This window comes from Wolffia australiana, chromosome 2 (assembly GCF_029677425.1).
Source record: "Wolffia australiana isolate 7733 chromosome 2, ASM2967742v1".
Taxonomy (NCBI): Eukaryota; Viridiplantae; Streptophyta; class Magnoliopsida; order Alismatales; family Araceae; genus Wolffia; species Wolffia australiana.
The window spans coordinates 26002421-26014961 of NC_135836.1; the positions used below are offsets into that span (position 1 = coordinate 26002421).

Below are 12541 nucleotides of genomic sequence, written 5' to 3' on the forward strand. Positions count from 1 at the left end.
GCTCGCGGGCGCTGCTCGCGGGCGGCTGCTTGCGGGCGGCTGCTCGCGGGCGGCTGCTTGCGGGCGGCGGCTTGCGGGCGGGCGCTCCGTGCGGGCGCTGCTCGCGGGCGGCGGCTTGCGGGCGGCTGTGCTCGCGGGCGGCTGCTTGCGGGCGGCTGCTTGCGGGCGGCGGCGCTTCTTGCGTGCGAGCAATGAGAAGATTGAGAGGGTGATGGTGAAGAAGAAGAAGAAGAAGAAGAAGAGGAAGCCCGCACACAGGCTTAGGGCTAGAGATGGGGATCAAGAGCTTGGCTCTGATACCATGTTGAACTCCATGCTAGGGCTTGGAGGAAGGAGAGGAAATGAAATCCTTAACTAGAATGTACATGAGGAGGGGTATATATACCCTAGGAGAGAGAGAGGAGAGAATATGAGTTAGTGATAAGTGAGGGAGCCTAGTGGGTTTATAGAACATGACCCAATAGGAGAGTCCTCTCACTAACAATTATCTCTGGCATGTCTGTATAGGTATTTTCAATTTTACCGGAGCTTCCCCATCAACCTGAGCTACTTCATACAGGTAACTTCTTTCTCGTCGTTCAGCTCATCCTGCATTACTCATTCTGCTCTATAATTTATAAATTTATAACTCTTCTGTGATCTAGGATTCCTTTTTACGTTCTTTGCTTTTTTTCTTCAGTTTGCTCAACTATTGGAGCATACTCGAAGTCCCTCAATGTCCTGCCATCTGTCCTGCCTTCTCTCGTGGATATCCTCACAAGAGGCATGAGTTCATCTCCTGAGTCTGCAGCTGCGGCGTCAGTAGCCTTCAAGTACATATGTGAAGGTGATACCCTTTATCTGCCGTTTTGTTCCTTTGTTCTTTATCCTTTTTTAATTGCTTATAAATCCATAACGACATATACGCTTTAGATGGTTCAACTGAATTGATAAACTTTTTCTATTTGATGAAGACTGTCGTGGTCAGCTTAGCGGATCACTGGACGGTCTCTTCCGCATTTACCATATTGCGATCAGTGGTGATGGGGGTTTCACCTTAGCCAGTGATGATGCCATGCAGTTGGTGATGGCCTTGAGGTATTTATTCCAAAATTATTCTCTTTTAAATTCATAAAACATTTGTAGTGTCAAAGACAACCGCATGTTTACATTTTTTATTTTTTTATCATAAAGGTAATTTAGATATCAATGAATTCCTAGAAAAAAATCGTTTCTCCTACTAATAAAAATATTTCATATTTAAAAGTCGAATCTGATTCATGCCGTGGAATGCAATAAAAAGCGAGGAGGGTGATAACAACAAGAAAATAGAAATGAAAATGTGATTTTCTTGTGTCTTCTTGAAAGAAAAGCTCTTATCAATTCAATAGAATGCGTGAGCAAAACGAGAGAGATATACGAGGTTTGTACAATGTAGGCTTACGGAACTGAATGCAAGATACCGGGAATCAGGATCAATCGATCCTTTCTTCTTAATGCAGGCTTCTCCTGCTCTCCAGCCTCTCCCCGTGCTCCTAGATGGGACCCCAATGATACGACCCCGACGTATCTAGGCTCTTTTCATCCTTTAGCCCAGTAGGGGCATTTAGGTCATTTGGACCTTTTGTAATCTCTTTAAATAGAACAGCTCTCCCTTGAGGAGGGCAGCCAAGAAGTATCATCAAGAATGAGTCTGGCTCCCTCCGGCGACGTCCATTCCGCTGGACCCCTCATGTAGGTGACGCCCACTCCGCCTGCCCCTACTTGCCGTAGTCCATCCCGGCACGCCGACGACCATCCCGGCGCCTTCTTCCTCTCTTCCCGTCTTCTCACCGATACGAACTAGCAGGTTCGTAACATTGGTATCAGAGCCGTTCCCTGGAGATGATGGAGGCTCGCATCCAGCGCTTGGAAGAACGGTTCAATCAACTGCTCCTTGTGCTCGAGCAGCGACTGGACCAACGTACACCAAGGCAGGAGCCGAAGTCGTCCAAATCAGGATCTCCACTCCCAACCCAGGTGCAGGAGCAAGCAGCCCCCTCGCCACGCGAGCCGCCGCCTGTACCACCTCCACCACCTTCCGATCCGCCACCGCCGCTCCCGCTGGAGCCACCTCCAGCGGTGCCTCCTCCACCGTCTGACCAGCCACCGCCTGTGACGACGGCAGCCGCACCAAAGGCCGCAACCTGGACGGCTGCGACCCTGAATGCCGCTGCCCCACAGGCCGCCGCCCCAACTGCTGCAGTCCCAAAGGAGGCCGTTCTGAAGGCCGCAGCCCCGACGGCCGCCACGACGGCTGAGACCCCGAGGGCTGCGACCCCGACGGCCGCTGCCCTAACTGCTGCGGCCCCAAAGGAGGCCGCCCGACGGCTGCCTCGATGGCTGCGACCCTGACAGCCGCAGCCCCGATGAGTGCCGCCCTGACCACCGCCGCCCAAGGCTCACCGACCAACTCCCGCCTTTGGGACCTGTCAAGAGAGGAAGGAAGAAGATAATGACATAACTCAATAGAGTACATGGCTGGGTATACATATACCCTAGGAGGGAGAGAATGATAAGAGGGCTAATGGGCTTATAGAATAGGGCCCATTAGCCCATAAGGCTTACTATCTCACTAACCCCCCCCCCCCCACAAGCGAAGTATGGATGTCATCCATGCCGAGCTTGGACACTGCACGTTGTAGGAGAGGTCGAGATAGTCCTTTGGTAAGGACATCAGCAGCTTGATCAGCGGATGGAACAAATTCCAAGTCAAAGATGCCCTCGTCCACGCGCTCCTTGAAGAAGTAGCGGTGGAGTTCCATATGCTTGATCCGTCCCTGTTGGCCAGGGTTCTTTGCCAAGGCGATGGCCGACTTGTTGTCGCAGTAGAAGTGGATCGGGCTGGAATACTCCACACGAAGGTCATGGAGAATTCCGTATATCCACTGGCCTTCAGAGGCCCCATCGGCAAGTGCCCGGTATTCGGCTTCAGCACTTGAGCGGGACACTTTGTCATGCTTGCTGCTCTTCCAACTGACAAGACTGTCGAAGACAAAAGTGCAGTACCCTGTGGTGGAACGACAGTCCACAACTGAGCCGGCAAAGTCCGCATCAGTGTACACCTTCACGGTCCGCTCCATACTCCGAGGAAAGAACAAGCCCTTCCCGGGGCAGCCCTTTAGGTACGCAAGTACCCGGTTGGCCGCCTGACGATGGATCTCCCGCGGAGAGTGCATGAACTTTCTGAGGAGGTTGACGGCGAAACTGATGTCGGGGCGGGTGTGGGTCAAGTACAGGAGTTTCCCCACCACCTGCTGGTACTGATATGCGTTCACCGGTGCTGAGTCCTCCCCCTTACCCAACTTGACGTTAGGGTCGATGGGAGTAGTAACCGGTGCACACTCAGTCATTCCGGTCAAGGCCAGTAGGTCAACGGCATACTTCTGCTGTGACACAAAGATCCCCCGGGGGGAGTAGGCCACCTCAAGGCAGAGGAAGTAGCGAAGAAGCCCGAGGACCTTGATTTCTAACTCCTTGGCCAACACAGAGCTGAGGCGGCCGGCCTCTGCAGAATCGGACCCCGTGATGAGGATGTCATCGACGTACACGGCCAAGATGGAGACATCCGTGGAACTGTGACGGAAGAATAGCCCTCGGTCTTCATGACCGAAGAGAACCGACCGAACCACATCCGCGGGGACTGTTTCAGTCCATAGAGAGACTTCCGCAGCCGGCAAACGGTGCCCGGGGCGCCAAGGGTATACCCGGGAGGTGGCTGCATGTACACCTCCTCCGTCAAGTCACCGTGGAGAAAAGCATTCTTCACATCGAACTGTCGTATCGGCCAGTCGGAATGAGCCGCAAGCGCCAAGAGGAGACGGACTGTTTCCATCTTCGCCACAGGAGAGAAGGTCTCGAAGTAGTCCACGCCATACGACTGAGTAAACCCCCGAGCCACAAGTCGAGACTTGAGGCGCTCGAGAGTACCATCAGCATGATGCTTCTTGGCATGAATCCACTTGCAATCCACCGCCCTCTTGCCAGGAGGATGTGGGACGACTTCCCAAGTGTGGTTCTTGAGCAAGGACTGCATCTCCTCATCCATCGCTGCTTTCCAATGAGGAGAAGCAAGAGCATCGGATAGGCGACGAGGGAGGGGATGCGACTCGATGTGAGAAAGAAAGGACCGGTAGGAAGGGCTTAGCCGATCAAAAGAGAGATAGTGAGATAAGGGGTAGAGAGGTGTGCGAGCGCACTGACGAACCCCTTTCCGAAGGGCGATAGGCCATCCCAACTGAGCATCATCATCAGTAGACGAGGGTGACGCATCGTCCGACGGAGGAGCGGAAGCAAAGGAGGGAGAAGAAGATAGCTCCCCGGGGGTAGGGGGAGGCTCCCCGGGGGAAGGTGGTGCACTAGGAGAAGGATACGGTGCACCAAGAGTAGGAGGTAGCTCCCCGGGGTGAGAGATGGACTTCCCGGGGTTAGGAGGTGCACTAGGGGGAGGATACGGTGCACCGGGAGGTGAGACGGTAGGAGGCAAGGGAGAGAAGGTGGCTGGGGACGGCGACGGTGGAGGAATGGGTCCCACAAATGGAAAGGGTTCCAAGGAAGGAGTCGAAGACGCCTCAACCAGCGGAAGGCGTGGCGAGGTAGAATCACCGAAGTAAGACTCATGCTCGGCAAAGGTGACGTTTGCCGAGATGAAAAATCTCCGAGACGGAGGGTGGTAGCAACGGTAACCTTTCTGGAGAGAAGCGTACCCGACGAAGACGCACCGGAGAGCTCGAGCATCGAGCTTCGTGCGAGTGGGAGCCGTATCGTGGACGTACGCCGTGCACCCGAAGATGCGAGGGAGGAGTCCAGTCCGCAGTGAGAGATGGGGGAACGCCGTGGAGAGACGATCCAGTGGGCTGACAAACCCGAGGGGCTGGGAGGGGAGACGGTTTACGAGATGGGTACTCGTTAAGACCGCCTCGCCCCAATACGCCCACGGAACAGAATAGTTCAGTAGAAGGGTACGGGCGGTCGACGTGACATACCCGATCCGGCGTTCTGCCATACCGTTCTGTTCCTGGGTGGCCACACAAGAGGACTCGTGGAGAATCCCATGGTCAGCAAAGTACGTGGCCAGCTCGGTGTTGACGAAGTCCCGGGCGTTATCGGAGTGGAAGCGCTGAATACCTCGGCCAAACTGAGTACGAACCATGGTGCAGAAGTGACGGACCGTCGGAGCAACCTCAGATTTGGCGGTCAACAAGTAGACCCATGTGTAGCGGGTGGCCTCGTCAACAAAGATCTGAAAGTATCGGTGGCCCTTTAGGCTAGCCTGCGGGGCGGGTCCCCAAACATCACTATGGATGCGAAATAATGGAGTGGAGGAGTGCGAGGTGGACGGAGAGAAAGATGAACGACGGTGCTTCGCCAGTTGACAGGCATCACACACGATAGTCTGAAGGTCCAATCCAGTACACATCGAAGGAAAGAGACGCTGTAAAACTGAAAATGGCGGGTGACCCAGCCGTTGGTGAGCCAACTGGAGACGTCCCATACGCTGCACATCAGCCGGTCGGAGTTGGCGGTTAAGCAGGAAGCACCGAGAGCGCCCCCCATCGTCCAACAACAGCAACCCGTTCTCCCGCCTAATCGGTGTAGTCCGACCCACCTTGTCAGATAGAAACATCCCGTCAGGCTGGAGGTGAAAAGAACAGGACAAACTGTCAACCAAACGCTGAGGAGACATAAGTATAGCTCGCAGGGCGGGGACATGAAGAACATTGCTGACCACTCCGAGGCCGTCTACAAACACTGCCCCAATTCCAGCAACACGCAACCGTCCACCACCGGCTGTAAGAACTGTACGGTCCCCACTATGCCTTTCGTAGGATACAAACCGGTCATTGAACGGGGTCATGTGTTCGGTTGCCCCCGAATCAAGAACCCAGCTCGTATCCAATACGAGAGGCGAGTAAGAAGCCGTACCACAATACCACTGTTCAGACTGAGGGAGAGAGAACGCACCAAATCCACCAAAATGTGCCGCCGACTGAGTCTGAGTCTGCATAGTAGCCACTTGGTCACGGAGACGGGCCAAGTCGGTTTGGAGCTGCTCAATAGTCGCCGGGCTGGTAGAAGAGGTAGAGGAGGAGGCATCCATAGCTTTCCCTTCGGTAGCCTCCTTTTTCCGGTTGTCGTACTGACGCTTCTTGCACCACTTGCGGAGATGTCCAGGCTTGTTGCAGTAGGAGCAAATCAGCCCGGAGGGGGCCGCCTCCGCGGGGGGAGCAGGAGCGGGCGAGGGAGGCTGGGCGAGGAGGGCAGTCGAGTCACGAGCTGCCTCCGAGGAGAGAGTGCCAATGACATGAAAATGACTCTCCTCTTCCTGGAGTTCCTTCACCAAGTCATCAATGGAAGGAAGGCCTTCCTTGCGATGGAGGGCACGGCGCCGAGTGTCGTCATACTCCTTGTTTAGGCCATAAAGAAACCCCAAGAGGCGTAGGCGAAGAGTGCTCTGGAATGACTTGCACGTCGGATCATCCGTCGGCAAGTAGTAGTCCACCTCGTCCCACAGCTTCTTGTGTTCCAGCGCATAGTCCGAGATGGACAGTGCGCCTTGGCGAAAGTTGCTGGCTTTAGCAACGAGCATAAAGAGGCGCCAGTTGTCCCCTTTGCGGCCGCAAAATTTGTTGGCCTGGTCCCAAAAACCCTTCACGGTGGCGCAGCGAGGGAACCTTTCACGGAACGAGGGTGCCAGGGAGGTCGTGTAGAGCCATCCAAGGACGAAGTGTTCCTCGGCTTCCCACGCCGCATAGTGTGGATGGGTCGATGGAAGCGGGGCTTATGTGCAATGCTTGAACAGTTGGCGAGCCTTGAGAGTAGTCTCGACAAAGTGACGCCACTGTAACAAATTCGGGCCCTGGAGACACGTCGTGTCGGGAACCACCGGCAGAGAATGAGTAACCTTGTGTGACAAGGGTTCTCGTTGAAAGTCTGCATCGGTGAAGCCATCATCTGGGACGGCCGGTTGACGCGTCTGGCCCGTGGAGTAAAGTTCCTCCGACATCAGAGCCGTGGTCTCTACGGAGACGGCTGTTGTGACTTAGGTTGCGGCCGGTGCTGCGGCTGCGGCGGCGGCGGCTGCTTCGGCGGCTGCTGCGGCTTCTGCTGCTGCTTCGACGGCGGCTGAGGCAGCTGGCTGCGGCTGTGCGCGGCTGTGGCTGGCGCGCGGCTGCGGCTGCGGCTCTGCGCGGCTGCAGCTGGCGAGCGGCTGCGGCTGAGCGCGGCTGCGGCTGCGGCTGTGCGCGGCTGCGGCTGTGCGCGGTTGCGGCTGCGGCTGTGCGCGGCTGTGGCTGGCGCGCGGCTGTGGCTGGCACTCGGCTGCGGCTGCGGTTCCGGCTAGGGCTGCGGCTGCGGCTGGTTCTCCGGAAGCTCCGCGGGCTGGCTACAGCTCGCGCTGTGGCTAATCTGTCAGTCACGCTCCGGGTTCGCTAGACAGCGAGAGGGTGATGTCAAACCCTAGATGGAAGAGCTCTGGAGCTCTGATACCATGTCAAGAGAGGAAGGAAGAAGATAATGACATAACTCAATAGAGTACATGGCTGGGTATACATATACCCTAGGAGGGAGAGAATGATAAGAGGGCTAATGGGCTTATAGAATAGGGCCCATTAGCCCATAAGGCTGACTATCTCACTAACAGGACCCTTTGACCGAGGGGGGGGGCGGCAACAGCGGCCACCACAGGCGTCGAGGGCGGAACGGCTGCCACAGCGGCCGATGGGGGCGGAGCTGCTGCCGCCGTGGCCGACGCGAGCGGAGGCACCGCCATTGTGGCCGGCGAGGGCAGAGGCGCCACCTCTGCGGCCAATGCGGGCGGAGCCGCCGCCGCCGTGGCCGCCACCCCAGGCTCGCCCTGGGTGCCCCTCGACCAGGGCGTTTGCCCTAGGGCGAGTCGGGCCCCGAGGGTGGGCCAGTCGGGCCCGGCCCACCTCAAGAAGGCCCGCCAGCGTGAGCTAGCGGGCCTGATCCAGGGAAAAATGGGCAGGACACGGGTTTCCCTTCACCGGCCAGCCCAACCCTCCTTCAAACGAGCCAGTAGGGGTGGGCGACTCAGAAAACGGCCCAATACCGGGATTCTCCCCAAAGCGGGCCCGCCCTGGGCTCTCCTACACTCCAACTTCAGTCCTAAAGAAGCACAGGAATGGTTCCCTCTGGGCCTGATCAGGCCCAGTCTTCCCAGCACGATCAAGGGCGCAGCACCGCATGAACTGGCGAAGCGTTTCTGGCGCCGGCGACCACCCAACCCAAGCAGGGCAGCACAGACTTCCGCCCCGAAGCTGCCACCCATTGTGGATCGATCGCGGCCCGAATGCCCTCCATGGTGGGTCTATTGCTGCCCGAAGGCTATCAACCGTGGCCCGACCGCGGCCCAACCGCACAGCCACCACGGGTGGCCTGCGGTCCGGCTGCGCTTCCGCCGTGGGTCAACCGCGGCCAGACAGCACTTCTGCCATGGGTTGACTGCGACCAGACCGTGCTTCCGCCACAGGTCCAACGCGTCCCTACAGCCGGCCACCGCCGGCCCCGACGGCCACCTCGACAGCCGCCGCCCCACAAGCCGCCGTTCCGACGGCTGTGTGCCCGACGGACGCGAGCCTGAGGGCCGCCGCCCTGAGGGTCATCGCCTTGGGTTGCTCAGAGTATCCTTCGACCGGGGGGAAGCAGTGAGCGCCGTCGCCGTGGAGGATGCCGCGGCACCGCCGCCGACTCGACGGCCGCCGTTGAAGGCTCGGCCAGGGGATCCCTCAACCAGGGCATCCGCCCTATGGCGAAGCGAGCCGTGGAGGAGGGCATTCACGGACCGTTCCGTTGCGAGAAGGCCCACCAGCTGAAAGCTAGCGGTCTTGCTCAACGGGGAAATGGGCTAGACTTGAGTTTTCCAACCCGGACGGCCGCACCCTATCAGGCAGGCCCCGTTGGGTGGGCGACCCTGAAAACGGGCCCAATAGAGAGGATGTACCCCACTAAAGGCCACCCTGGATTCCCTTGGGCCCAATCCAACCAGGCGCCCCGTGGACCTGCCGCAAGCCGCCGCCGTGCGAATCCCACGAACACACCACCAACCTAGACCTGCCGCGTGCCAACCTGTGAGTCACCATGGACCCACCACAAGCCGCTGGTGGACACACCGCAAGTTCAGCACCAGCTTGAGGACAAGCTGTGTTTTGAGGGGGGAGTATTGATACGACCCCGACGTATCTAGGCTCTTTTCATCCTTTAGCCCAGTAGGGGCATTTAGGTCATTTGGACCTTTTGTAATCTCTTTAAATAGAACAGCCCTCCCTTGAGGAGGGCAGCCAAGAAGTATCATCAAGAATGAGTCTGGCTCCCTCCGGCGACGTCCATTCCGCTGGACCCCTCATGTAGGTGACGCCCACTCCGCCTGCCCCTACTTGCCGTAGTCCATCCCGGCACGCCGACGACCATCCCGGCGCCTTCTTCCTCTCTTCCCGTCTTCTCCCGATACGAACCAACTAGGTTCGTAACACCCAACAACTTCTTGAAATCGATACCTGTCAGTCTTTCCCTGTCTATATTTACAGGTCTTTAGCCCCCTCATTCCTCTTGAGCTGACGTGGACCTGGTTCTTTTATTAGCTCGCCTCCTTTTATATTTTCTTGAAAAGAACATATCAGAGGGGAAGAGAAAAGAGAGAGGAAGTGGGCCCTGAACCGAGTATGTAAAAGGCACTACATGATTGAATAAGGTTCTTATCAGAGAAAAAGAACGTGGAGCTTAGGTTTTGATGAAGCCTTTTCCTAGATTAAACATTTTTCTCATCATGCTAGAATAACTATATTCTCATTCATATTTTAGAACTTGTTTCATCCTAAATAATTTTCTTACTCTTGTTTTTCTAGTGCGGTCATCTCAGTGCTCCCCGTCGAGCACGCAAAAAAAGCTGTGGAATTATTGTGTCTTCCTGCGTTTGCCACTTTGGAGGTTTAGTCTGAGAACCCTAACTTCTTTTGCAGAGAGTAACTTAGTCTTCTGATCACACCTTTTGTTCTTGCTCAAGCAGAAAATAACCCAAGAACCAGGGCCATCATTTGAACAAATGCTGGCTCGGCATCTCACTGTTCACATTGACAGGCTCGGGTGTATTTTTAGGTGGACAATTGATAATTAAATCAGAATATTCCCTGAAGAATGCACGTGGCATCTCACAATCAATAAAAATCCATTCATCAGGAACGTCAACTACCCGGAAGTCGTTGCGGAAGCTGTTCACCGTATTTGGCCCATTTTCCAGATTATATTTGATCGGTAATATCCTTATCTCATGACTTTCACTTGTGACAGCTCTTCTATTTTTGGTGTCTTTAGCTCTATCTATCTCTCTTACTTTACAATGTTGTTTAAAACTTCAGCCGCGCTTGGGACATGAGGACAATGGAATCTCTATGCCGTGCTTGCAAATATGCTGTAAGTAGTCACAATATGTTTCAGTTCCACAAAACTATCTTCTGACGTGCTTCTGATGTAGCATACTTATTAGGTATCAGAGGTTCAATCAAAATGTTTAAATGATTCTTCCTCCAAAAAAAATGTTCAAATGATCAAGCAGATCGATGATCTGTTCCTTGATCAGTCTGATCCAGTTTGGACCGTATCCATAAGCAAACCCAGTCGATAGATTGTCTTTGTCGATTGGGCCCAATGGATTGATAGACATTGTAGATCGAGGAGCAATCATGTCAGATAGTTAATCAGTGGGCCACATTGAGGGATCAGGATCCAGCCCTTGTTGTCATCTGGATCAAATCTTGGATCCGGTAGCCATCTGGATCAATGGATCAACCCTTGTAGTCGATTGAATCTTTTGATCAGATTCGATTTGTTCCGAGCGTCAATCGTAAGTTGCATATTGACCTAATTTTGGATTGTAATAATAAATTGTATAGACTGGAAAGGAGATCCATCTGCTCTTACTCCATGATTTGTCACCACAAATGACTCCACAATTGTTGATGCGTCGGACCAATTAGATTTGATGCAGCTGACAGTTCTCGAGATCTTGACGATTTTGCTTTTGTTTCTTGTAGGTGAGAACCTCCGGAAGGTTCATGGGGGTCACCATCGGGGCCATGCTCGAGAAAGTTCAGTTTCTATATCCCCAGCATAACCAGCCTTGCTTTCTTTATCTCTCCAGCGAAGTCATCAAGGTTCATTCTCTATCTTTTCTTCATTTTTTAAAATTTTACAAATGCAAATTTATTAGGCTCTCAGCAAAGTCTACCATCCACTTGAGGGCAGATATTTGGGTCAGACCCTTCTTGCACAACCTATCTCCGGAGCTTGATAGAGGCGCTCTTTGGCCATACCACCAAGATCCTCTCATCAATCCAGGTATATAATTTTAAAAGTGATATTGTACCTGAAAATTTGAAGGGTCCTTAAAATTTGCCTATTTATGTATTGATTTAACTTTTTTCCCCCCCTCCACGGTGCAGGAATTTACGGGGAGACCGGACTTGGCCGACGACTGCTACCTATTGGCATCAAGATGCATTCGTTACTGCCCGGACCTTTTTGTGCCCTCCGCCATCTTTGCGTCGTTAATTGACTGCGCAATGGTGGGGGCCACAGTACAGCACAGGGACGCATGCAAGTCAATCCTGACCTTCTTATCGGATGTGTTTGACCTCGCCAACTCATCCTCGGGTAGGACGCACCGTGCGGTGATTGACAATGTGGTGCGCAGCCGTGGCGCCATGTTGACCAGGATTCTAGTTGCTTGCTTGGCGGGGGCACTTCCTGCATCCCGTCTAGATGAGGTATTCTCCAAAGTCAACCCCATCTCTTGAAGGAACTCAACGTCGTTGACTAAGGCTTGATGATGTGGCCCAGGTGAGCTACGTGCTGGTGGCGTTGACCAGGGCGTACGGAGCAGAGGTGCAGGTGTGGTCTGCTGAGGCTGTGTCGTTGATTCCGGCAGCCGCATTGACTGAGGCGGAGCGACAGAGGTTGTTGGAGGCTTTGACGGGCGGCAACAAGGTCAACACAACGGAGAGTCTGGATGAGATTTCTGAGGTCTGCCGGCGCAATAGGATGGTGATGGAGATGATCCAAGGGGCCCTGAGGCCCCATGACCTCACCATTTCCTGACAAGTGTCAACTCCCTCTCAGTCCACGTTTCTTCTTGAAGGCCTGCATTCATTTGTATTTTTCAGTTTTGTTTACCCTTTTTGCAAATATTTCCCAATTCCATTATAAATTATTGTTCACCACAGATGCTTATTCACGAACATTACATGGCCCATTTCAGGCAGCGGCCCAGAATTCCATAGAATATCTCTGTTTTTTCTTTTGGCATATTTTGTTCGGTAAATGCTCCTAAATTTGACATTCCTATGCCAAACTCTCTTTCTCATTCTCCCTTAGCTTCTCTCTCAAATTTCATTTGTTCCGCGTATGGTGTGAAAAAGGAGAGGGATGTATATATATATATAGAGAGAGAGGAATGAGATAGAGGAATACATATTGAGAGTGAACGGGGAGAGAGACAGATAAATAGAGA

The 12541-nt window shown here is 54.2% G+C and overlaps 1 protein-coding gene across 2 annotated transcripts in view; it reads left to right on the forward strand.

Annotated features, from left to right (window-relative positions):
- MOS14 (ARM repeat superfamily protein) overlaps window positions 1-12336 on the forward strand; it is a 40203-nt gene extending 27867 nt beyond the window's left edge. For both annotated transcript variants that reach the window (XM_078571732.1, XM_078571734.1), the window contains 11 exons: window positions 508-559; window positions 680-826; window positions 954-1077; window positions 9882-9963; window positions 10043-10131; window positions 10213-10287; window positions 10392-10446; window positions 11067-11186; window positions 11278-11370; window positions 11475-11798; window positions 11872-12336. In XM_078571732.1, coding sequence (XP_078427858.1) covers window positions 508-559; window positions 680-826; window positions 954-1077; window positions 9882-9963; window positions 10043-10131; window positions 10213-10287; window positions 10392-10446; window positions 11067-11186; window positions 11278-11370; window positions 11475-11798; window positions 11872-12129 — 1419 coding nt within the window. In that variant the 3' untranslated portion in view covers window positions 12130-12336. The remainder of the gene's footprint in view (window positions 1-507; window positions 560-679; window positions 827-953; window positions 1078-9881; window positions 9964-10042; window positions 10132-10212; window positions 10288-10391; window positions 10447-11066; window positions 11187-11277; window positions 11371-11474; window positions 11799-11871) is intronic.
- Window positions 12337-12541: the final 205 nt, after the last annotated feature.